We start from the raw sequence: 27,177 nt of genomic DNA, 5'->3' as shown, positions 1-27,177 counted from the left end.
GAGAGAGGGAGAGAGAGAAAGTAGCGGAGAAGAGAGCGAGGAGAGAGAGAGAGTGAGAGGAGAGGAGGAGAGAGAGAGAGAGAGAGAACCATCCAGCATATCAATTTTTATCTCTGGTTATCCCTTTACAGTATTAATTATTTTAATTGTGTGTCCATATTAAAAACTTTATACTTCCCCATGACCTGAGTAAAGGCACTATGACAATCAACTTGTACATGAGTGAGTGACTGAATGATGAAATTGATTTTCAGACCGAGATGATTTTTACAAATATTAACCATTTTTGCCACAACAGGTCCGAAATTGTCATCTGTCTGGCCTTCTGTCTTGTACTTGAAAAAGGATTATGTTCATATCACGATAGCGACTATATGAACCATCTCATTGACAATCGGTTTGTAGCCGGGTTCCGACTTGATGCTGCTAAGCACATGTGGCCTGTCGACATTAAGGCAATTTTGGAATAAACGCGTAACCTAAATACAAAATGGTCAGTAAGGAACAGACCTTCATTTCTCAAGAGGTAAATCAAACTATATTTTTTATTTTTGAGATTATATTTTTATCGATATAATTTTTCTCACATAATAATCCTGATTTTGTTTTCCCTTTTCTACTCTGCCATTTCCTCCAATTTCCCTTCTCTGTGAGTCCATTCCATTTTGTATGTTCTTTAGAAAAAGAAAGACTTCTGCAAGATGGTGACAACATAACCCATAAAAATTATAGTATGATAATCCAAAATATATACAATGGTAAAAATTGTTTCAAGAATTACAAAGATAAAAAAATAGCTACATTAATCAGAGATGTACTTCATTTGTATGCACAGTAAATACCATAAAACATGAACTCAGAAGCCATACTGTAGCTAACACACACAACCACCACACAGTTGTTGAGATTAAATTTTACTTTATTATATTTCCTACTTCCCTTTTCCTTTCTTCCAACTTTTCATGTACTTTCCGCTTTTCCTTCAAGTTGTTGTCCTGTTTTGTCCTGTATTCGTTATTATATGACACACATTATGCACCCCTTGTCTGTACATCAGACAACATGCATGCATATACCTACATAATACATGTTCCTAATATAACCGAGTTAGTCCTTCTATTTTAACACATACATAATTTTTCAGCGACTGCTGGTTAGTTAATGTACAAACAATTGATGTGCTTTCTACGGAAATTCTTTTTTAGGGGCTGAGTCCTTTCTGTCTTTTCTTAAAATACTATTATTTTGAACGAAACAGAACAAACATACTTCTAGCTTGTAGGCACTCTGTTTATCTCTACGAGTATTCTCTTTACTTGTAGATAACAAACTTAGGGTTTTTTCTTACTAGTAGGTAGCAGACAGTCCAAAGTCAAGCAATCTATGTCTTAATTTTCCAGGTTTCATATACAAGACAGTGACATCGTAAATGGTTGTTGTCTGACAGACAGACTTTCTGTGACTGTGGATTTCTGCCATGTTCTTAGAGTTGTATGTGTCTAGGAAAAGTATGAACTGTTTCAAGATGGCAATAATGCCATTGAAAGTCCTGAGGATACTGCCTTTGGTATCGTTTTCCTGGAAAAGTCATAGGCACTTCTAGTGTTTTGATCTGAGAATAAGTGTAATCCGTGTCAATTCGTTGAATTCCCCTTCTGTCACGCCTTCTAGAGTATAAGAAATAATGTTGTAATTTTGGTTTCTTTACTATTGTTGGCCATTATGTTCTCCTACATGGATACTACATGGTCCTAATAGCACTGATTTAATGAGATATGGTACATTAACATCTCGGCATCATAAAGAAAACCATAGAAACTTTTGAAATACCAAAAGTTATCCTCAAGCTATTAAATGAATTATATATACGAATATACTTTAACGCCATATTAAAAATGACATGTTGCCCCAGGTTTTTCCCATGTCCTTGATCTGAGTGGTGAGGCAGTTAAAGTATGTGAGCCACGAAAATGGTCGGTGACAGAATTTAATATGGAGCACAAACCGACAGTTATCCGCCAGGGAATGGGATGAGGAAGATGTCTATTAAGGTAAATATGCACCTTATTTCATTTGATCTATCTTGAACATTTTGTCATTTGGATCATAAGTTACACCTTCATCTATTCTAACTTACAAACTGTGTTGTTTCTAATAAAAACTATTGAATCGCTTACTTATTACTTAGACTGTTTCTCACACATCAATTGCTCTCCTTTCATTTGAGATTGTCATCACCACCTAGCCCTGGCAATTACAAAGTAAACGTACTGAATTTTGTTTGTTGTGATGAGTCTATTAGATCCCCGGAACTATTTATACATGGCCTATAATAAACTGAAGTTATATATTCTTCTGAGAATTGCTGGATTCATAAAATTTATCTTTGGAAATGTGTCACCCATATGGAACTTCCCTATGATAATCATAAACTATTGGAAAATATGAAATTTGTATTATAAACCACATTTAGCATATCAATTTTCTTTACTTTTTATGTCTTTTGATTATAACAAGGAATGATCCAAAAAAATTTAAGGACCAAAAAATTGTGTTTGACCCAATATGAATAAAGTTTTCAGTATATTATGATAGATCATTATATTACATATATGGATTATTATGTACATAACCGTTTAAACTTCTTACCAGATTTGTCATTTATTTAGATATCTGAGGCAGGACATTGTTAAGTTAATCTAAGCAATGTGAAAACTGCTCTTTAATGTCGGAACTGGGAAGAAGGCTGGGATATGGCCTTTGTACAGAGCTTTGTGTTTGTGGACAACCATTGTATAATCAGCTCGGGACATGATTTGCTGGAAGAGCATCCATTCTGACCTTCTGGATGCGAGGTAGGACATCTGGTTCTGTTATGTAGTGTCCTTAAGACAATGCATAGATTATATAATTTGCTCTTTATACTATTTGGAACTTTTAGGTAATGTAAAAATGGCTGTGGATTCTGTTGGGTATGGGATTCACAAGAGTACATGTCAAGTTAGGCTGGCACAATAATTTCCAGGGTGGGAAAAGCACGTCTGTAATTGTCAAAGTGTTGGTTTATCTACAGAAGAAACAGTGGTTCTGTGTTAGTTTAACATTGAAATTTAGCATATGATACATATTATCGGTGTTATTCCACTACATTTTTGTAAATTTAAGGCCCTGAAGGAAGGTAACTGCTGATAAAAAGTAAGAGCAATTACTTGCCAAACTGGTATGTTGTGACAAAGCCTGCCTCATAGAATAGTCTAAACCAATATATCGTCATTAAATATTAGGATTGCAGTAGTTTTCCCCCCTACCTATGAATATCAACTTATAGTTTTTACCCAATTTACTTATATGTATTTCTTTAATTTTCTATCACCTGAGATTACATTAATAGCATTTGTGTGCTGCACTGGTCTATAATTTTCTGCCTGGCACATTTCAGTCTGCTTATAAAACTTTCTTATTAAATTTTCACCTCCTGCACATCTCTGAGTTTTCTTTAATTATTTCCTCATCTGTCAAAACTGGACACAAAGCCTTAAGGCTTAGCCTATATAAATCCAAGTCAGCTTTAATTCCATTAGAAACAATTCTTAGGGAAACATCATTGTTTAATGGGCAAAACCAAATATGTAGGCATGCATACACCTTCTATTTGTTGAAAGAACTCGTGACTAGTTGCTTAGAGAACTAGACTCATTGTCTTGATGTCTTTTGTTCTGATCCAACATGTATATCTCCATTGAACCAACCGATTCTTAATTGAATTCTAGGACAAGTTTTTGTGATATCATGTAATTTCTAGTCTTTACAGACTTAATGCTAGTAAACAAGTTTCAAGTCTTAATATTAGTTCTATGCGAGGGACAGCCCTTGACAGGAAACTTTGTATCCATCCGAGGACGAGCTTGCCATTGAACTTCCATTCTGATCTCTACATGTGTCTGTTAACAGTCATACAGACGATTACTTCAACAAGCATTTAAAGATGCCTTTGATTATCGACCGTTGTACCATCTACACTACCCAGACTTGCTGTTTGGATTTTGTCATGATATCTAGGCTTAGTGTTTATCGATAGGCATTTTTGTTTTGGGCATTATTGTTCTATCAATAATAGGTCTTTCTGCACCTTGTTCAAATTTAAAGTAAATGCTGACTTTTTCAGGTCTCTATCAACACACTTTCAGACTAGTCTCGCTGTCACTTACTGTGATATCCTATAGGATATTAAAATAGCTGTCATGCACTGGAATTAAAGTTCAAGTTGGCAGTGATGGCAAACGCTCATTTTTCTATTCAACTCTACTGCGGACCCATTTATTGACCAAACCATGTGACTCAAAAATTGTAAGAGTCAACATCAAAAAACATTATAGAGAGAGCCCCATCAATAGTGTGGTTTTTTTCTGTATGTATTTATGATTTTTCTTTATTTTTTATAGTCGATGTGATGTGGATGTGTATGTGTGGAGGAGAGAGGGTGATTTCATCCCTTGTAGGTAGGAAGTTTGATGCAGCCCTGTTTGTGGCCTTTTCTTCTCTGTTTTCCATGCACTCTTTGGATCATACTTAGTTCCTCAGGGTTGCCTGGAAAGAACTTTACCTGCACAACTATGCTTCAATAATGGTTTTCCTTTCACAAAGCTATAAAAAATCAAACTTGGAAAGTGCCAACACACATACATCTGACATGGCACTTATTAGATAGCATAGCATACATAAAATTTTATATGTGTTAAAACAGAAACTTTAAATTATTTACATAAAAGTTCACAAATTTTTGAAGGTTGTGGAAGATGTATTTTTACGCCTAACATCCTTTTTTTTATATACTTCCTATAGTTTAGAGTTCATGTTTTGATTTAAAAATATTGATTTCATAATGTTATATAACTACCCTATGCATATGTATATACATAACAATAAGTAAATTTCATTCACACCTTAAATTCCCAATTTATGTTCTCTTATCTTTATCCCTTACCTCTTTGAATCTCTTCCACTACTCCCATTCCTGCATACAACATAACCCTGTTTCATGTACTTTATTATACATGGACCATTAAGTAGATTGCTTGTGTGCATATTGTGGCGAGGTTTACTATTAATGAAGAGCACGGTCACCGGGTTTAAACCATTTAAAATATTGACTTTTTCTTTATTCCCCGTTGTTCTGAATATTTGTTTAAAATTTTATTTATTCTTTTGGTTTTGGTCATCATCCCAGCCCTGTCAGTCTCCCTATACCATCATATCCCACCCCTTGAAAAAAACCTCCCCTACAAAATAAAAAAATTCTCACCAACCAAACAATAAAGTCAAACCCAGCATTAAAACTATTTTCTTATATACGCTGCAGTATGTCACCGGTGCCCACAGCATACTCACTCTCTTCCCTCAATCTTCACTTGCAACTGTTCCCTTTAAACTCTAGGGAGTCGTAGTGGTCTGTTAGCGATCTTTGGCTTTCTGTGACATAATCAGTATTGGATCCTCACAGTCTACTGGCCCATCATACTTGTCGTTGCTCTATGTAATGGAATTCCTGCAGCTTTGAATCATCAGGGACTGCCTTTTCACATTCCCAACCATTTGCGATGAACTACATTTTGAAGTGGGCCAACTCCAGACCTTGAGGGCTGGGCTTGGGTGGTATCTGGAACCTGGTCCGCTTTCCGGCTTATCTCATCTGCCATCCACCAGCGTGCGCTCTCCAGCACTGCTCCAGCTAGTCCACCCAATGTCACCCTTCCGGCAGCGCTCTACGGTCAAGTCCCCTGCTTGATGCCCTGGCTGGCTCTTCCGAAACCACTCTTCAGATCCCAGATACAGGTACAGGCCCACTCTCCTCAGTGCTCTAGTCTGAGAACAGGCTGTGCAGGGTCTCCTCCCATTGCCAAACCCTCAATAGCCAGCTCCAGGTGTTACTAAGGCAAGGTGCAGGCCTGTCTCAGAGTTGCTGCAAATAGAAGAGGCAGGACTAGCATTCCCGCTCTCATAAATCACTGGGACTGACTCATGAGCCCTCTCAACTAGGACAAGCCCATGTGAGGTTCAGGGCCTGCTCTCTGGAGTGCTGCAGCTTGCGAGGGACAGGATAATTCACCAGCTATCATGACACTGAGTGTGGCAGCTCTTCTGACTGTTGCAGGTGGTGACAGTCAGGCTTGAGGGAGTAAGTGGAATCATCTCCTATACCTACATCCCCTCATGGTAGAGGAGTGACAGGCAGCTTGTGCATGTCAACTCCACTGTGCTTCTTGGGTGAGGTAAAGTGTCTGCCCTCCCAATTGCTGCCACTGGTGAGAGATGAGGCCATCTCTCTAGAGCACTGCAATCAATGAGTAGCAGTGCCAGGTCTGCATAGACCTTGGACACCCAGATCGGCCCTGGAAGGTTGGCACAACTAGAGACAAATCCATGTTCTTTAGTGGTAATATGAGCCATGGACACAAACACCACCAACCTCTGCAACTGCATAGCTATGGACCCACACATGGCCCCATAGTCATTCTCAGGCTGAAACCTGACCATGATACCATGGCTTGGGCTGGCCACTCACAACGTGCAACATCTCTCAACCCCGGAGTCTCCAGTTCCATTTCTCTTCATAATGCTGAAGGTGTTTACATCTGACCACCACAGACCTGCACACTGTGGTGGCTTTCTGCCACAGACTGGCCATGTACTGGTGGGCCATGGGTGATATGATTCATCTCTGCTGCATGGCATAGACAGCAAGCTGGTTTCTAAGGCCTTTACATGCCATATGCCAGATCAGTGGGTAGCATGATGATCCACAGTTCCTGTCTTTACCTTTCCAGCATTGCTGTGCATGGTGGTAAGCAAGAATCTGTGTGTCTCGGGCCTTCCCTTGCCAGGCAGGTATCTTTCTCTGTCTGCACCATGTGGCATGGGGTAACACAGATCTCTGTCTGTCTTTGGCCTCTCCTGCTGCACTGCCTTCATTTAATTTGAGTTCTGTGTGTCCTATGCATAAAACAGCTTTGCCCACCAAACCAGGAATCAAACTAGGATGAATAAAGAACTGTCATCTGCTCTGTCCCTGACTGATATATAAGAGCAACACCAACAACAAGGTGTCTCTTTGCCCATTACCACTGGGTGGGATGACTATTCTTGGTTGTCAACTTGACTACATCTGGAATTAAATAAAACCCAAAGTCTGGACATACCAGTTTGGGGTTTTGTTTTGCTTTTCATTTTTTAAATTAAAAATATTTTGAAGTGGGAAGGCCCATCTTTAACCTGGATAATTTGAGGTGTTAAGATTCACACATTCCAGTGTCATGGAAGAAGGAAGCTTTTGGTGTTGGCCTCCTTCTCCATGCTCTTGGTGGCAAGTCTATTCCTTCACTAGAATTAGAGTCTGTATCTTTGGTATTCCAACATGTAGTGAAGGTCATCTAAGACATATATTCTTGTGGAATGAACAACTACTCAATTCAGACCTTCCCTTGGTAGACAGCCATTATTAGATGTATCTGGACCACAGCCTTTAAGCCCCACTAATCCCTGTGGTATACAGATAGACTCATTCCTGAAGCTCTGCAGAACCCTGACCAATGTGCCCAATAGGAATGAATAGTTAGTAAATCTTCAGGAATACATGGAGCTGCAAAGGATGTAAATATGTTTTTGTTTTTATTCCAATTGTGAAATGTGAAACAAACTTGTGTGAGGAAGTGTGGATGAGTTTTTCTGCTGGAAACAGAATTGTGAGAGAACAGTTGGTGTTTTTTCACTAGAGAGTTATCATCCCTGGAAGGGGCATGGTCTTTGCCAACTGATAAACATCCTAGTAGAGACTCTGAGAGGAGATATATAGATGAGCCCCAAAATAAGAGGCTGGGTTTTGTTGTTTTGTTTTTGTTTTCATATTTATTTTTGCATTTTGGCTTGGCATTGCTTGTTATTTTTTGACTATTCATATCACCACTTCGAGATGCTCCTAGAGAACCACTACAGAGAACTCTTTGAGGTTCAGATTCCTGTTACTGCAGTTGAAGTCACCTTTGCTGAATTGCTGGTTTGCTGTTTAATGAGTCTACTGGAATCCTAAAGAGAGAGTGGAATCACTCCAAGGAGCTGAATCCAAAATGGTCTACTTGTATTTCCATTATCCTCCTCTCTCCCTCTTATCTAGAGTAGGTGTGGGGAAGGATGGTATAAGCATTAGAGAATCCCAAGTAAGGTAGGGTTGAAAAAGTTCAAAACCTACATAGGATCTCAGAACCTCCTGCCTGATCCACAGTGGAATGTTGCTATCCCTAGAGTTCTGCATGGCTCTTGCAGACAAACACTAATGTTGTGACTTCATGAGTGCAACTTCTACATGCTGTCCACATGAATGGATGTTAAAGTACTCCTTCCCATTTTCAGAATCTTTCATTATTTACATCACCACTTCCTTTACTGCCTTAAGGCTTTGGATGGGTTATAGCGATCTTCCTTTTAGACATGAGTACTTAGTAGTCACTTAATTTAGCCTTTTCATCAGTTTTGACCCTCAGAATTAGCTGTCATCAACAGGAAGGATGAACCACTGACTAATAGGGGTAAAATAAATTAATTAGGCCTTTTAGTTCCCACTTATCAAGCTCCTTTTGAACTCCCATATATTTTGGATAGATGCTATTCCACTGGAGGATGGTAGACTTATCAGGGGCAACATTAGTAAAGAAAACAAACATTTTATTCCTAAACATAGATTACTTGACAATTCTCCCTGAATATGTAGAAACATTAAGAAGGTCATTGGATACTATGTAAAATAGGCAAAGCAATAGTAGTACATTCTACTCAATTTATCTTCCTGTGAATTGATTCTAAAATTCAATCACAAAAGCATTAGGAATGTGTTAACAGTCATACAATATAAAATTTTAAATTAAATTAAATTAGCAGAATTTTCCAATCCTCTTTTTTTCATGCTTATTCTTGAAAAAAGGCACTTTAATTCTTAAATTTATGTATATGAATATATACACATATAATTATATTATCTACCTATCTATGTAATCTATCATTATATATGCTGAAATGGATAAACACAATTTGCAATGTTTATATAATGTTACTTGTATGCTTATGATTTCAGGGATAGTCACTTGACACTGAATTGCCAATTATTATGATGACAGTTGGGAAGTTATTTCTCATGCTGTCAATATTCCTTAATTGTCTAAAGTTGTTTAATTAGGAGTGGATCCTGTGTGATTTCTCTCTTCCATGTTAGAATGCCTATTGTTTTGTATTTTTTCTTTTTCTTTTTTTTTTAAATTAATTTATTCTTGTTACATCTCAATGTTTATCCCATCCCTTGTATCCTCCCATTCCTCCCCGCCCCCCCCCCCCATTTTCCCATTATTCCCCTCCCCTATGACTGTTCCTGAGGGGGATTACTACTCCCCCTATCTATTCTATAGGGTATCAAGTCTCTTTTGGCAACTGCTTGTCCTCCCTCTGCGTGCCACCAGGTCTCCTTCCTCCAGGGGACCTGGTTTCAAATGTGCGGCACACAGAGTATGTTAGGAAAGTCATATCACACTCTCACTCAACTGGGACGAATCTTCTGACCCTGGCTAGAATTGGGAAGGGGTTTTTAAGTTTTACTCATGTATTGTCTTGGCTGGTGCCTTAGTTTGAGTGGGGACCCCTGGGCCCAAATCTTTGCCTATCATATTGTTTCTACTTGTGGCTTTATAGGACCCTATGTTATCCTTTTATTTTGTATTCTCCATGGTCTCTCTTTAAGAGTCCCAATAGGATGCTTCCCCTCTGTCCCAGTTTCCTGGAAGTGAGGCTTTCGTGGGACAGTTCCCTTGGGCTAGTATTGCAGATTCTAAGGAGTATATACCATTTTGCTTCTTTCTGCTTCTGGGTTAACTCACTCATCTTATAATTTTTTTTCATTTCTAGCTCAATCCATTTATCCACAACTTTCGGGAATTCCTGTTTTTCATAGCTGAGTAGCATTCCATAGTGTAATGTACCCACAGTTTCTTTATCCACTCTTCTACTGAGGCGACAACTTAGGCGTTTTCCATGTTTCTGGCTATTATGACTAGGCTGCTATGAACATGTTGAGCAATTTTCTTGTGTGTGCTGGAGCATCTTATGGTTAAAAGAGTTCCTATTTTTGAGCTATTATAGGAAAATCACCCTGTAATTCTAGAAACACATCTCACCGCAGATTGTGCAGCTCTCTTGGCTTATACATGTTTGCCACTCACTCTTACAACATGTTCTTGGCTTGAGGCAGACTTTGTTGTGTTGCAGATATTCAATTGGTGGAGGGCACCACATTAATCAAATTATCCCTGCCATTTTGGACTAGTTGTATTTTTCTGTAATGGTCTCTTCTGTTGCAGAGACAACTTATCTTTATGAGAGGTGAAATGAAATCTACATTGATCTGTGGGCATGAGGATGACTATTTACAGTGGTCAGGAATTTTGCTTGTTTTATTAAACTTGTCGGTCGTAGATTTGTTTTCATGGTCATTGAGCTCATAACACTTGAACAAGTGGATTTTTTTTAAATGCTCCTATACCAGACCTGATTTACCTCCTTTGATGAGCTCTTTAATTCAATTAGAGAGCTCTTATGCACCAGGGCTCATCTTCCCTTCCATTATGTTACTGCTTTCAACCAGTGTCTAAAGCAATGTATCTTCCTTGATGAACTTTTCTCCCACGCCCATCTACAGACTGTCCACACACAGTCCAGCACTATGGATACTGTCAGGCAGCAACGAAATTTTACTCAGTTCCAGTTGATTTGTTTTTAATTGTATATAAAACCCTGACACTCTTCTGCAACATATTGCTAGGTAGTTATCATGGAAAAGAAGAAAAATTGAACTAGCTATAGTATATAAGTCATTGAGGTAACCAAGGAGATTTTAAAATTTTTGTCATACCCCAGGCGCAGCCTTTCTTTACTAATATTATGTTTTGAGGCAATATTAAGTTTCTCATACAGCTCCGTAGCAGATTTAAACATTTTTTTTGTTTGGTCCCAAGTTTGGGGGGATGTTGAAACGACTTACCTTGATGGTGCATGGTGTTTGTCTGCTGGAAACAACACCTATGAAAGGAACATGGTGTTTGTTCACTAGCAGAGAGGAGGAATGCTCCTTTGAGACGGCCTGTCTTTGAGAGCTGGGACGAAACATCCTACTATGAATTCTGCGGCTGGACCTTTGGTTCTTGCATAGTTGATGATAAGCCATTCCCAATAATGGTGAAGTTGTGAAGTATAACCAACGCTAGTCTGTATTGCATTCCTTATTTCTAGAAATTGGACCCAATTTTTCATATTCCTTGTCTTATATTTTAAATTGAAAATAACTTTTCTCTCACACAATAAATTTCACTACAATTTCTTCTCCTATCATCCTCTCAAACTCCACCTTATCTTCTTAACTTTCCCAAAACTATTCCCTCTATTTCCTTCATAAAAGGGTCAGGACCCCAAGAAAGAAGAACAAAAAACAATAAGGGAAGGGAAAAACGCTGGTCACTGACCAGATTACAACAGGTTTCTGACATTGATGACAAATCCATGTTGTTGGCAAGATTGGAAGATAATGGCCATTAGTTGACGGTGAATCATGTGGCCCAAATAGCTGGTTTTATTTCCTACAGTCACACACCTGATGCCTGAACCGCCTTATTACTGTTTTTTTATGTGTAAGAAATCCTACATCAGCATTACAAACGTCCCATTAAAAGCCACATCTGTTCCCTCAGAAGGTTCTCTGCTCCTGTTTCTTCCTTCTCTGGGGTCACTCCTCCTTATCTTTCTTGCACTATTAAAGCACAATTTCAGAAATCCAAACGACATGGTCTAGTCAGGCAGTCCTGTGGGCATGAGATACATACTTCCACGGCAGACCAGAAAATGTGTTACACAGTTGTGAACAAAATGAGTATAAGTCCATCCTGGCCTGTCCTTTGAATTTGCCAATCCAAAGTTAGACTTCTAACGCCCAGTCCTCAAATAGCACCACGTTTCAAATTCTTTTTAAATTGAGACAAAGATGTTTACTCATCATACCAAGCACCCATCCATTCTGTTATACCATATTCCAAGAACCATTTTCAATTCTCTGTTGACCATTACACGCTTCCTCAGAAACGTTAGGCAAGCTCAAACTTATGTCTCTCCAACTGCTACGGCTTTATCAGTGTTACTGTGCTCTTTTTCAAAGTCATAATTACATGAACCCCATCTGTCCAGCCGAAAGTTTTTAATGGTCATCTGGACGGTCGAAAGTTAGAGGAAGGCGTGCTGTACCTCTAGAAAGAGTTTTGCAGAAAGCATAGAACAATCTACAGGAGATTTCAGCCTTTGTGTCCTGGCTTGCCCTCACCAGCAAAACGAAACTAAATGTCACTATGAGTATACATAGTATAGCAAAAGTAAGGTTCTTAGAGCCAGACAATAGGTAATAAGGCAGGCAGAGGCCACCAAACTTCACCAAAGGTCCTTCGACCTGTCGGAAGAATTTACTTGGGACCGTGCCAACCTGGAGTCCATCAGAGAAGCACTTTTCATAAGCCAATCCCTGCAGATGCTCATGGGCCACCTCCCCAATCCTCATTTCCTTGATGGCACAGCAATGCTTAGTATGAAGAAGCGAGTCTCAAAGGCAGGGCAACGGAGTCAACGACATACTTACTCTCCCAGTTAGGAAGAAGACATTACTTACTCTCCCATTCAGAAGACATATTACTCTCCCCGTTAGGCGTCCCACAAAAATACTAAAAATACCAGCCAACATATATAGACCAGGCCACCTGGTGCGGCTGGCCTTTAGTCGTTATGATCATGTTGAGCATTGTTTCATTGATTCGTGGACCATGTTCTTTCCAGTGTCTTTCATCCCCTCGGACCTCCTATTTCTCTGAATCCCACCCCTTGAAGTTCTGAAAAAGAGTGGGCCCCCATTGAAGCTATTTGTTTACTCTTTCTCTGAATAATGCCTAAACCGTGGGTCTTTGCACCTGGTCATCACATTTAAGCTTGCAGAGGAAGCTTATCTGATGGCCGACGAACATGGTGCTAATATACAAGTACAGCAGAATATGATTTGATTCATTATTATTATTATTATTATTATTATTATTATTATTATTATTTTATTATTATTATCTCATTCTAGACTATCCAGCTCTCAATTTCCTGGGCCATTACAGAAACTGCAGAACAGAAACAGGGCTCCCTATTGAGCCATGGGCCTCTCAAGTTAAAGCAGAATTGGTTGGACCCACTCCATAAATCTGCAGACGATTTATTCAGCAATCTTGCAGGCAGGGACAGACTGCAGGTCCAAAAGTTGTTGTGGCAGGTTTGCTGTGCTGTCTGTATCTCAGGTCTAGATTCATTTTCGCCACAGGGCTGGTTTAAGTCAATATTTTTCTTCCAAACTTAGTGTTCTTGTATTTTAACATCATTTCCTTAAGACTTACTTTTTCATTCTTATCTTCTAGTTGCTGTTGTTCTGGAATTACTGTGGGCGCATTTTCCACATGCCTCTGCCTGGGAGCCTCTATGGCCTCTTCGGACTCACAAGGTTCTCTGTTGGTTGTGCTGGGCTTGGAACTCAGAAACTTCCATCCTGTTTCTGCTACTCAGGGCGGAACCCATGCCTAGCTCTAGATGGCCAACACAGAAATAACTTCAATGGCATTGTTGAACGTTTTTTCTTGTGTTTGCTCCGTGCACGCATGTGTGTGTGATGTGGTGTGCGTGTGCGTGTGTTTGTGTGTGTGTGTGTGTGTGGTGTGTGTGTGTGTGTGTTTTCTTTGGCTCCTTTTTTCCTGTTGTTTATTCTATTTTTATTTTTATTTCATTTTCAAATTGTTTCTTAGATGCATGTTTTTTTCCTAAGGATAGACACAAAAAGGAGTTGATCCAGGACAGGACGAATAAGGGAAGAGCACTGAGAGGTAGGGTTAGTGGAAGCCATTTAATTTCAATATTTTATGAAAACACATAACCTTAAATGCAATCTTATCAGCGTACTATAGGCCCTTCAGGAGGAAATTGCTAAAACCCCCTGATGAAATACAGTAATCATACAACCAAACCGGCAGAGGCCTTTAAGGAAAGAAAACATAAAGACCCACGCTGGGAAACACAATAAAGCAGTGCAGGAAGTTAATAAAAAATGGTTAACCACCCTGAAAATGAAAGTAGAAGCAATAACGAAACACCAATCAGGAAAATTCTCTTGATGGAAAACCTAGGAAACTGAACAGACGAACGAGGCAACCATCCCTGATGCCAATCCAAGAGAATGAAAGGGAGAATTCCCGCATCATGAGAAATCTAACATAACAACAAAGAAACTCCTAACTCGTAAAGAATCCTGGGCTACATAAACGTCATAAACTTAAGAATAATAGAGATAGGACAATTGTAAAGAGTCCCGCTTAAGGGACCACGAATATTTTTCACAAAAATTTACAAGAAAATAGACCCTACTTAAAGACAGATATGCCTACTCAAACAACATGACACAAATAGTTTAGAAAGAAAATCCTTTTGCCAAACAGTCATTAAAAAACCCACACTACACAAATAAAGACTTTTAAAACCTCAAGGAAAAGACCCAAGTAACTTACAAACGGACTTCCATATTAGAATTATACCTGACTTATCAGCAAAGACTCTCAAAGCTGGATTGACGTGAATTGGACATATGTTCTTTCAGCTCTAAGCGGACCCACAAAAGCCACTTAGGACTATTATTATCCTCAACAAGATCTCCAATCCCATAGATGTAAAAAACAAGATATTCCAAGAGGGAAAAACCACATCTAAAAAATATCTAAGAGCCACTCATACTCATACAGAAAATACTCAGATGAAATCTCCAACCCAGATGAGTAACTACATCCAACGCGAACAAACAAAAATAAATAATCAACACTAGCAAAAGAACGGACACATCACCTGAGCACACACACACAACCTTAACACACACTAACAAAAAACATAAAAAAATAAACAAAAATGACAATAATTGGTCATTAGTATCTCTCAACACTGAACTTTCTTCCCTCGTAAAATGGAAAGAATAGCAGGATAGATGTGAACCACAGTAGCCACCCATTCACCGCAATATATGAAACACACCTTCAACAACAAATAACCTTGCTCAGATTAAAGGCTGTATAAAAGAAATTCCCAAGAAACAGACCCACCAAGACGCAGTTAGAGCACCCATTCTAATATTTAATATGACAGAATTTCAACTATAAATTAATCAAAAGAAGGGAAGGGACACTTTCTATTCATTCATTCAAAGGAAAATCCCCTTCTCAATTCTGATTTTTAAGACCCAACTGCAAGGTCCACTTGCATTGAAACGAAACATTACTAAAGCTTAAGTCATACATCAAATCTAACACATTAATAGTCTCGGCCACTTCAACACCCCTACCTAACCCAAATGGGCAGGTCATTGAGCCAGAACTACATGGAAAATTAATTATACTAATTGACACATGAGTCCATGACCCTAACAGATATGTACAGAACATTCATGGAAATCACAAAAGAATATATAAATTTTAATTATTGTTCACATCTGTGAAATAAATTTATAGTTACTTTTTGAAACTATTCTTTAAGTAAACACTTCTGAATACCACCACCCTAGTCCCCTTTACTCCTGTTATAATTTTTCCATCAACCCTCTCTGGTTTCTCTCTCAGGGGTCCTCCACTCTCAAGTGAAGAGATTTTTGTCGTTGAGAATTATCCTTCCATTATATAATTTATGTCCAACTACAGGAAAGTTAATACATGAAATTTCTAGAAGAAAGAGCAATGGCCTAGGTGCATAGATTCCCAATGACATTTTGAGATTCCTTTAGGAAGAAAGATAACAACTTTATTTTTGCAGCAGGGTTTCACTTAGAGGGCCCGAGAGGATTACTGTGAGTGTCAGGCGGAATTGTCAAATCTTATCTTGAGCCTCATAAGTGCACCTAATATCTTTTTCTTCTCTGGCTATCAGATTGCCCTGCAGCTTTACACAGGGATGTGAACACCAAGAGGATGATTATTTGAATCACCAGGTTACCTTTGAATTTAGGGCTGACTTCATTGAAATCATTCGGCTGTCTTGATGCAACATGGCTTATAAAGGTATATGAAATATACACTTCATGGATCTGTTTTAATGGTTATGTGTGTATGTTCCACAAGACTGCCCTTTCCAGATGCACCAAATACTGGGGCCTTCTCCTAGTAAAGGCTATTCTTCTTCAGAAGAAATCATTCATTACCTATTCAGTTGCCTCCCTAGTACTCGTTCCTCTATCTTTCCCCAACCTGCGTCTCTTGTTCCGTCCCAACCTGAACCGCAGTCCAATCATGTTAGTAGTCCATTTCCCTTCCAGCGAGATTCAACGCATCCTCCCTTGCGCCCTTCTACATGATATCTCAATGATTCATTTTGAACCTCTGCATACCTTTTCAGTATTGGTAGTGCAAAACCTCATGGTGTATTTACTCTGATATAATTCTTGTTTGTTTATTTGTTTGGTTGATTGGTTTGGTTCTTGATTTTTGAAAATGGGTTTCTCTGTGTAGCCCTTAGTTTTCTTGGATTGGATACTTTATAGACTAAGGAGGCCTAAACAGGATCCACCTACTCTGTGTACTAAGTGCCTGAGATCAGGGCGTATGTGCAACCCGGGCCAGGTTCACATGACATGATTTTTTATTTTTAATTACTTCCCCTATGATAAGTTGGAAACCTGCCCTTTGTCCTCCTGCCCCCGCTATCCCTGGTTTGATCTTCCACCCTATTTCCTCTCTATGCTCCCTCTCCTTTCAATTCTCTCTTTTCAAACACTTATACTCTCTGTTCTCTTTCCTGCTCTGAGTGAGATTTCCTCATCTCCTTTGTGTCCTCTTTGTACTTATCTTCTTAGATTCTCTGAATTTAGTATGTTGATGCTTTATTAGTATACGGCCTAAAATTGTTTATAAGGTGAGTACCTACTACATGTGTCTTTCTGACGTCTGGGTTATTCTCTCATATTGTTTTGTCTAAGTTTTATTTTATTGCCTGCCCAAACTCCCTTATTAATAATAATAATAATATTATTATTACTTATTCTTATTATTATTATTATTATTATTATATTCTCTTAAATCCCATCATAGCCCCTCTCCACCCCCCAGTCCCACCTCTTCTCTCTTGCCCCAACCTCCACCTATTACTTAAAAAGTAACACCCCCATCCTATTCAATATAGCCTCATCAAGTAGCAACGTATAGAACAAGTGCTTTCCCTTGTGGACCTGGCACGGCAGTCCCTCCAGGGGGACGTGATTAAATTCACAGCAACCGAGTCCTGGCGAGAGGTCCCTGCTCCAGCCCCCCTTTACTAGAGCACCCACCACATGAAGCCTAAGCTGCCCATCTACAAACATCTGTGTTGGGGAGTCTAGGTCCTGTCCATGATTGGTTCTTGGTTGGAACTTCAGTCTCACAACCCCCCTAGGTGACCTGTTTAGTTGGGTCTATGGTCTTCTTGTGGAGAATCCAGTCATGTCCTTTCCAGAAAACTTTACACAAAAGTTACCCTGCTAAAAGCTGTACAAGGATAAAGATTAGAGCATATAGAGCAAAGATTGAGGGAATGCCTTCGGCCCAAACCAAGGCCCATCCCATGGCCAAAGAGAGCCAACCCCTGCCAGTAAAAATGATACTCTGCTATTTTTGCAGCAGGGACACCTAGCAGCGTAGACCTCTGAGACACCCCTACCAGGCAATGTTTCAAACAAACAGAATGCTGAGACTCACAGCCAAAACATTGGGAGTTCCAGTGGGAAAAGAGAGGGGATGGGTGGACGATTCCTTGTTTTAATAGCTAAGTAGTATTCCATTGTGTAATTAAACCATAATTTCTTTTCTTAATGGGACTGGTTTTTAGTTTACATAGGAGTGAGTACAAAGAGGAATCTAGAAGACTCCAGCAATAGAGAAAACCGATAGTAAAAAACTGAACATAGCCAACAACTTTCCAGTCAAGAGAGGAAGCAGGAACAAAGAGAGAAGAAATAGAAGAAGAAGAAGAAGAAGAAGAAGAAGAAGAAGAAGGAAGAAGAAGAGGAGACAGAGACAGAGACAGAGACAGAGACAGAGGAGACAGAAGAGAGACAGCCAGCGAGTACAGAAGAGACCAAACAGAGCGAGAGAGAGAGGAGAGAGAGGAGCTGGAGCGAGCGAGGAGAGAAGAGAGACAGAGAGAGAGAGAGACAGAGAGGAGAGAGGAAGGGGAAGAACGAGAACAAATGAGACTGAGCATAGATGAAATCAAGATGACTATAACGAGGAACAAGTAGCAGACAGGGAGAAAAGCCTGGAGCTCGAGGGCGCTTAGCATGAGAAACGCCTAGCGACTTTAGTGTGGTGCTTTTGATCTATGTAATAAGTACTTGTGATTGGACGAGATACTGCGAGGACAGATGCACTTTGACATTGTAATAGAACACTGAGGGTTGCCATTTGTCGTTCTGCCTTTTTTGGAATCTAAATATAAGATGAAAAATGCTGTATGATCAAACAACCTTGGTAGATTTCCCCTACGTAAGGCTGCAGTGACCGCCTTTGTCCGCGACAGTCCAAACTATTTGCGATGCCCACTTTATATCGCCTCTACTACTGATATTTTAATCCCACAAACGTGGTCCTTCATATTCTCTGAGTCTATAGTGGCTCCAATTGTATATGTTCATTCTATGTGAGGGAAGAAAATGGGCGTTAGAAACTCCAGTGAGTGTGAATGTATGTATTTTAGCTGTTCTGTCCTGCGATAGATACTCCATAACAATTCATTTATAAGTTCATACATTGTACTTCACTGTTTATTTCATTTTCTTTATTGAATATCTCTATATCATATATCATCTATCTATCTATCTGTCTATCCATCTATCTATCTACCTATCATCTATCTATCTTTCTATCTATCTATCATAATGAATTAATATCCATCAGCTATTGGCGAGGCCTTTAAAATTTGTTGTCTTGATGAATCAGGTACAGTGAAATTGATCAGTTAAGTCTCTATGGTGGTGCTTTCCTTGTCTTGGTCAACTTACAAGTACAGGTAACAAAAGGATTGTATACTGCTGGATTTATTTTGTTCTTTGAGAAATCCCTTCGTTTCTTTCCGAGAGTGACAGCACTATTAACATTAACAAACATCAATGACTGAGGTCTCATTCCCCATGTACTCCACCCCATGATCATCTCTTCGATACTGAAAAAGCTTAGACAAAATCCAACACCCATTCATATTAAAAAGGTCTGGAGAAAGCAGCGGATACAAGGTACATACCTAAAAGATTAATAAAGGCAATCTACAGCAGCCTCTAAACTTACATGAACCTAAGTGGAGGAGAAACTTAATCAGTTCCATTGAATCCTGACAAGAAAGCTCTCCACTCTCTCGTATCTCTTCAATACAGTACTGAAGTCCTAGCTAGGGAGCCATCAGACAAATAAGGGAGCATCAATGGAATGCCAACAAGAGAAAGAAGAGAAACTTACATTATTCACTGATGATATGATAGTATACGCACGTGTACCCTAAAAATTCTATCAAGGGAACTTCTACAGCAACCAACCCAACCTTCAGCAAAGTGGCTCAATCCAAAATCAAACTAAAAAAAACAATAGCCCTCCTGCTATAACAAGTGACAAACAGGTTGAGAGAGAAGAAATTAGGGAAACTACAGACTTCAAAATAGCCAATAATATCAAAGTATCTTGTGTAAACTCTAACCAAGAAGTGAACGATTTGTATGAAAAAAAAAACTTCAAATCTCTGCGGAAAGAATTTGAAGGATTTCAGAAGATGATAAGATCTCCCATGATTGTTGGATCAGACGAATCATTATAGTAAAAATGGCATCTTACCCAAAAGCCAATCTACAGATTCAATGAAATTCCACAAAATCCCCACGCAATCTTTACTGACCTCAACAGATTCAATTCTACACTTCGTATGGAAAAAACAGAAAAACAAGAATGGCTCTCTCTTAAAACAATCCTGTTAATAAAATAATCTCTGGAGGGTCTCCATTTCCGATCTTCAAGTTGTACTATAGAGCAATGGTAATAAAAAACATCATGTTTACTGGCATTGAAATAGGCTGGATTGGCTATCTCTGGGCCGTAGCGACTATTAATTTGGAACCCCATTGTTATAAAAGCATCCCTTGCAACATACATTTCTGTATAGTTCTGGCCACATTGTGTGTGGGTGAATCAAAGACTCAGAAATAAATCCATATATACCTATGGACACATTGAATTTATGACAACAAGCCAAATCAATCACATGGAAAAAAGATAGCATCTTCCACAACATGGTGCTGGTCTAATGGATGGTTAATGTAGCAAATGAAAAATAGCTTCATTATCTATCACTGTGCCACCAAACTGAAGTCCAAATGGATTAACGGGACCTCAACATAAAACCGACATACTTAAATCTTGTTAGAAGAACAAGTGAGGAAGAGCCTAAGCTCATGCACGCTCCAAGGCAGTGACAACTTTGGACTCTTGTCCACAGATAAATCTCTTATTCCTATCTTCAAAAAGTTGCAATGTTCTGTAATAACCACTGAGTTTTTCGGTGTTTTCCCTTCAATGACAAGAGGGATGATTTGGGGAGAAGTGGATATCTTCTCAAGGATCCATTGTGCTACCAGGTATTGTAGATGAAAGATACAAAGAATAAGAAGAAATTTAAATCATGGTATACATAAAAAAGAGAGAGCAAAAATTACATTCGCGAATTAGAATTGTTCATTGGTTACTCAAGATTAGCATTCCAGAAGCAAGAACAGAGGAATTGGGAGTATGAGAAAATATGTTTTGGTAAACCATGGTTAGATGAGACACTAAATTAATATTACAAATGAATAGCATTGAATTAGAGGTATGGTAGAAAAGAGCTGAGTCTGTAGAATTGTAACTCTTAAATAAAACAAATTGTTTCAATCGATTTTAAATGTTGTGGGCCCAGAAGGGCAGATCCCAAATAAATGGTTAAACAAACTAAGAATGGCATTTGTGGTCCAGTTTCTAAATGTTGAGAAATTCAAGGCTTACTTAGAGTTCTGAGTGGGTCAGTCTGAAATGCTGGACCAATTGGAATTGGGAGCTTTCTTTGAAAGTGTCCTGGGAGGTGTCTTGTTCTGATGAGGAACAGCAATTGAAGCACTTGATCTGGGAACACGAAGGATAGAGGATACATGATACAGGATATCAGTATCCAGCATGCTGAGAGGAATGCATCCTGTCAGGTCCCATCCAGTGTCAGTGTCTGCTTTTTTTGTTCTGAAAGCATATATTTTCTCACAAGCATTATACAGAATTATGTGTTTAAGGTGTGTGTGATGCACAGAACAATCAAGGCTGGTTTTCTGCTTTTGTATTAGCAGAAAAAAAAGACATCTGTAAATCTTCATTCATGCTATATGAAGAATGGCATCTAATAAGTAATTCATAGAGGTTCTGTAGCCAACAAGAAAGATTGTCTATGCCTAAGCATTCATGTCTCAGCCAGTCTCAGAACTATTCCCATACAGTGGGATTAGTAATATAAGTTACCTTTTTGTTCTGCAATTTAAATTCTTCACATCCTCATTGTATCCCCCTTCCTCATTCTCCCCATATCCCCCTCCCTCCCTCAACCCCTGTCCCTCCCTCCCATAGTCCTCAAAAATGGGAGCCCTCCTCCCCTAAAACCTTAGCCTACCAAGTCTCATCTGTACTCCTTGTAACCTCTTCCTCTGTAGCAAGGTTGTCCTGCCAGGAGGAAGTGATCTAAATTCTGTGGCTAGAGTGTGTGTCTGAAGTAGTCCATACTCTCCACATTTCGGGAGCCACAAGGAGACTGTGCTGCTACATCTGAGCAAACAGTCTGGGTCCTCATCATACATGATCCTTGGCTGAGGTTTCAGTCTCTGTGTTGTAGTGTGGCTGTCCTATATCATGTGCCTAATATCCACTTATGAGTGGATATATGTCTTTTGGGGCCTGGGTTGCCTTACTCAGGATTTGATCTTTTCTAGTTTCATCCATTTGCCTGCAAACTTCAAGATTTCCTTGCTTTTAATAGCTTTTAATGTGCAAATGTACCACAGTTTCATCATGCATTCTTTGGTTGAGGGACATCTAGGTTGTTTCCAGATTCTGGCTATTATGACTAAAGCTGCTGTGAACATAGCTGAGCAAAAGTTTTTGTTGTATGGTGGAACATCTTTCAGGTATATTCCCAGGAGTGATATGTCTGGGTCCTGAGGTAGAGTTATTCCCAATTTCCTGAGAAAGCATCAGATTGATTTCCAAAGTGATTGTACAAGTTTGAACTCCCACCAGCAATGGAAGAGAATTCCTCTTTCTCCACATCCACCCCAGCATGTGTTGTCACCTGAGTTTTTGATCTTAGCCATTGAGATAGGTGTAAGATGGAATCTCAGAGTCATTTTGAGTTGCATTTCCATGATAACTAGGGCTGTTGAGCATTTCTTTAAGTGTTTCTTAGCCATTCAAGATTCCTCTGTTGAGAATGCTGTTTAGTTCTGTACCCCATATTTAATTGGATTATTTGGTTCGGTGGTGTTTAATTTATATTTTTTCATTTTTATACAATGTCATGGTACACCATTTTATCAAAACTTGACCTTTATTTGTAGGTCTGGTAGTGTCTGCTTAGCCCCAATTAGTAGTTCTATATTCAAAAATTAGAATTATTATTGATTTTATTTCTCATTAGTTTCATTTGACACTTCACTATTTTCTAAAATGAATCTACAAAGCAGGAGATATGTTTATAGTATGCTGTTAGACTGCCAGTGAAACTATAGATATCTGAGCCTAACTGAAGCATACACTTTGATTCATTAGGTCGGTGTTTATGTGGGTGCAGTCATTAACCACATGTGTGGAGGAGGAGGTGGTGAAGGAAAAAGCAGCACCTGTGGAAGTTACTACAACGCTAATAAAAGAGACTTCCCATCAGTTCCATACTCTGCTTGGGATTTTTTTTTTATTTTTTATTAATTTATTCTTGTTACATCTCAATGTTTATCCCATCCCTTGTATCCTCCCATTCCTCCCCCCCCATTTTCCCATTATTCCCCTCCCCTATGACTGTTCTTGAGGGGGATTACGTGCCCCTATATATTCTCATAGGGTATCAAGTCTTTTCTTGGCTACTTGCTGTCCTTCCTCTGAGTGCCACCAGGTCTCCCCCTCCAGGGGACATGGTCAAATGTGAGGACAATACAGGAGGTAAACTTTAAACCCCTTTCCAGATCTAGCCAATGGTCAGAATATTCTCCACAGTTGAGTGGAGAGTGTGATACGACTTTCTCACGTACTCTGCTTGGGATTTTAATGATGCAAAATGTGATGCAAATATTGGTTCCTACCAGGATGCGTATCAGGTAATGAGAAAATAAGTGATGAAAATACAGAATCATCCTTGCCTTTTGGTATACAGAGGATTTTTAATCAAGATACACTGGACATTTCATTCAGATTCCAAAAGATGTGGTTACTAAGAAAGTACGCTGAAAATTTGAAATGAAAAAAAAAATGTTCTGTATTTCTGTTACACTTATTTTATAAGAACATACCCAAATAAAAGATAAAATGCAGATAGTTTTTGAAAGCTTAGATTTCTTCATTATGTAAATATTATGGGATGAAAAAATTATTATTAGCAGCATAATTCAAAGTTTTAAAACTTTCGCAAGAGCTGGGTTATATTTTCAGCATTGTGACAGTATACTTACTTAAGAACAACAGAGAGAGAGAGAGAGAGAGAGAACCATCCAGCATACCAATCAATTTTTATCTCTGATATCCTTCACAGTAGTAAATATTTTAAGTTGTGTGTCCATATTAAAACATTCATACTTCCCCATGACCTGAGTAAAGGCACTATGAAACATCCACTTGTAAATGAGTGAGTGACTGAATGATGAAATTGATTTTCAGACCAGAGATGACTTTTTACAAATTAACAATTTTTGCCACAACAGGTCAGAAATTGTCATCTGTCTGGCCTTCTGCATCTTGTACTTGAAAAGGATTATGTTCATATCAAGATAGCTGACTATATGAACCATCTCATTGACATCGGTGTAGCAGGGTTCCGACTTGATGCTGCTAAGCACATGTGGCCTGGAGACATTAAGGCAATTTTGGATAAACTGCGTAACCTAAATACAAAATGGTTCAGTCAAGGAAGCAGACCTTTCATTTATCAAGAGGTAAATCAAAATATATGTTCTTTTTATGTTTGAGATTATAATTTTTATTGCATATAATTTTTCTCACATAATATATCCTGATTATGTTTTCCCTTTTTTCTACTCTGCCCATTTCCTCCCAATTTCCCTTCTCTGTGAGTCCATTCCATTTTTGTGTCTCTTTAGAAAAGAAAAGACTTCTGCAAGATGGTGCAAAACATAACAAAATAAAATATAGTATGATAATCCAAAATCTACAATGGTAAAATTGTTCAAGAATTACAAAGATAAAAAAAATAGTACATTAATCAGAGATGTAATCATTTGTATGCACAGAAATACCATAAAACATGAAATCAGAAGCCATACTGTAGATAACACACACACACACACACACACGTTGTTGAGATTAAATTTTAATTACTATATTTCCACCTTCCCTTTCCTTCTTCCAATCTTTTCATGTACTTCTCCAGATTTTCCTTCAAGTTGTTGTCCTGTTTTGTCCTGTATTGTTATTATATGTACACACATATGCACACATTGTATGTACATCAGACATACATGCATGCATACATACATAATACATGTTCCTAAATATAACCGAGTTAGTCCTTCTATTTCTACACATACATATTTTTCAGGACTTGCTGGTTAGTACTGTACAAACAATTGGTGTGTGCTTTCTTAAGGAAATTCTTTTGTAGGGGTGAGTCCTTTCTGTCTTTTCTTAAAATACTATTATTTTGAAGAAACAGAAAACATTACTTATAGCCTGTAGCACTCTGTTATCTATAAGAGTATTTCTCTTACTTGTAGATAACAAACTTAGGGTTTTTTCTTACTAGTAGGTAGCAGACAGTCCAAATGTCAGCAATCTATGTCTTAATTTCCAGGATTTCATTATACAAGACAGTGAAATCGTAATGGTTGTTGTCTGAAGACAGACTTTCTGTGACTGTGATTTCTGCCATGTTATTAGAGTTGTATGTGTCTAAGGAAAACTTATGAACTGTTTCAATGATGCAATAATGCCATTAGAAATGTACTGAGATAATGCCTTTGGTACTCTGTTTTCCTTGAAAAGTTCATAGGCACTTCTAGTGTTGATCTGAGAATAAGTGTTATATCAGTGTCAATTCGTGAATTTCCCCTTCTGTCAGCCATTCTAGAGTATAAGAAATAATGTTGTAATTTGGTTTCTTTAATATTGTGCCATATAGTTCTACATACATGGATACATACATGTTCCTAATAGCACTGATTTAATGATATATTGGTACATAAAATCTAGGCATAAAGAAAACCATTAGAAACTTTTGAAATAACAAAAGTTATCATAAAGATTATTAAATGATATTATATATCAAGAATATACTTTAACGCCATATTAAAAATGACAGCTGCCCCAGTGTTTTTCCCAGGTCATTGATCTGAGTGGTGAGGCAGTTAAAAGTAGTGAGCACTATGGAAATGGTCGTGTGACAGAATTTAACTATGGAGCAAAACTCGGCACAGTTATCCGCCAGTGGAATGGAGAGAAGATGTCTTATTTAAGGTAAATATGCACCATTATTTCATTTGATCTATCTTGAACATTTTGTCATTTGGCATCAATAAGTTACACCTTCATCTATTCTAACTTACAACTGTGTTGTTCTAATAAAAAACTATGAATAGTTAATTATTACTTAGACTGTTTCTCAAACATCAATTGCTCCTCCTTTTCATTTGAGATGTCATCACCACATAGCCCTGGAAATACAAAGTAAAAGTTACTGAATTTTGTTTGTTTGTGATGAGTCTATTAGATCCCAGGAATATTTATACATGGCCTATAATATAACTGAAGTTATATTATTATTATGAGAATTGCTGGATTCATAAATTATCTTTGGAATGTGTCAACACTATGGAACTTCCATATGATATATCATAAACTACTTGGAAAATATGAATATTTGTATTATAACAACATTTAGCATATATTCTTTACTTTTTATGTCTATTTGAATTATAACACAGTGAATGATCCAAAAAAATTTAAGACCAAAAAATTGTGCTCTATGACCCAAATATGAATAAAGTTTTCATGTATATTATGATAGATCATTATATTACATATATGGATTATTATGTACATAACAGTTAAACTTCTTACAGATTTGTCATTTATTTAGATATCTGAGGCAGACATGTTAATGTTAATCTAAGCAATGTGAAAAACTGCTCTTTTTAAATGTAGGAACTGGGAAGAAGGCTGGGATATGGTGCCTTCTGACAGAGCCTTTGTGTTTGTGGACAACCATGATAATCAGCTAGGACATGGTGCTGGAAGAGCATCCATCTTGACATTCTTGGATGCGAGGTAGGACATCTGGTGCTGTACTGTAGTGTCCTTAATGACAATGATAGATTATATAATTCTGCTCTTATACTATTTTGGAACTTTTAGAATGTATAAAATGGCTGTTGGATTCATGTTGGGTTATGGATTCACAAGAGTAATGTCAAGTTACGGCTGGCAAAGAAATTTCCAGGGTGGAAAAGCAAGTCTTGTAATTGTTCAAAGTGTGGTTTATTCTACAGAAGAAAGTGGTTCTGTGTTAGTTTAACATGAAATTATAGCATATGATACATATTATTAGGTGTTTATTCACTACATTTTTGTAAAGTAAGGACATTGAAGAAGTAACTGATGATAAAAAGTAAGAGCAAATTACTGCAAACTGGTATGTGTGACAAAGCCCTGCCTCATAGAATAGTCTAAACAATATATAGTATTAGGATTGCAGTAGTTTCCCCCCTACCTATGAATATCACTTATAGTTTTTACCCAATTTACTTAT

General features: G+C 38.2%; 1 protein-coding gene and 1 non-coding gene across 2 annotated transcripts; one reads left to right on the top strand and one right to left on the bottom strand.

Annotated features, from left to right (window-relative positions):
• The first annotated feature begins 260 nt into the window (after positions 1-260).
• On the top strand, positions 261-26,943 carry LOC127206159 (pancreatic alpha-amylase-like). Its single transcript, XM_051165435.1, has 8 exons — positions 261-455; positions 5,704-5,832; positions 22,977-23,095; positions 23,449-23,518; positions 24,119-24,349; positions 25,753-25,886; positions 26,574-26,696; positions 26,784-26,943. The coding sequence occupies exons 1-8, from the start codon at positions 261-263 to the stop codon at positions 26,941-26,943; spliced, it is 1,161 nt and encodes a 386-aa protein (XP_051021392.1).
• LOC127206719 (small nucleolar RNA SNORA48) lies at positions 6,982-7,121 on the bottom strand. Its single transcript, XR_007832825.1, has one exon. It is a non-coding gene; the product is annotated as a small nucleolar RNA SNORA48 (small nucleolar RNA).
• Positions 26,944-27,177: the final 234 nt, after the last annotated feature.

Source organism: Acomys russatus, chromosome 23 (genome assembly GCF_903995435.1).
Source record: "Acomys russatus chromosome 23, mAcoRus1.1, whole genome shotgun sequence".
Classification (NCBI taxonomy): Eukaryota; Metazoa; Chordata; class Mammalia; order Rodentia; family Muridae; genus Acomys; species Acomys russatus.
Note: the sequence above shows the minus strand (reverse complement) of the source record. Positions and strands in the feature narration are given on the sequence as shown.

Bases quoted from the DNA above. Each gene is read 5' to 3' on its own strand.
- LOC127206159 (XM_051165435.1), top strand. From the start codon at position 261: ATGATTTTTACAAATATTAACCATTTTTGCCACAACAGGTCCGAAATT. The intron at 23,519-24,118 runs GTAATGAGAAAA...TTGCCACAACAG, and splicing joins CCTACCAGGATGCGTATCAG to GTCAGAAATTGTCATCTGTC. The intron at 26,697-26,783 runs GTAGGACATCTG...TGGAACTTTTAG, and splicing joins TTGACATTCTTGGATGCGAG to AATGTATAAAATGGCTGTTG.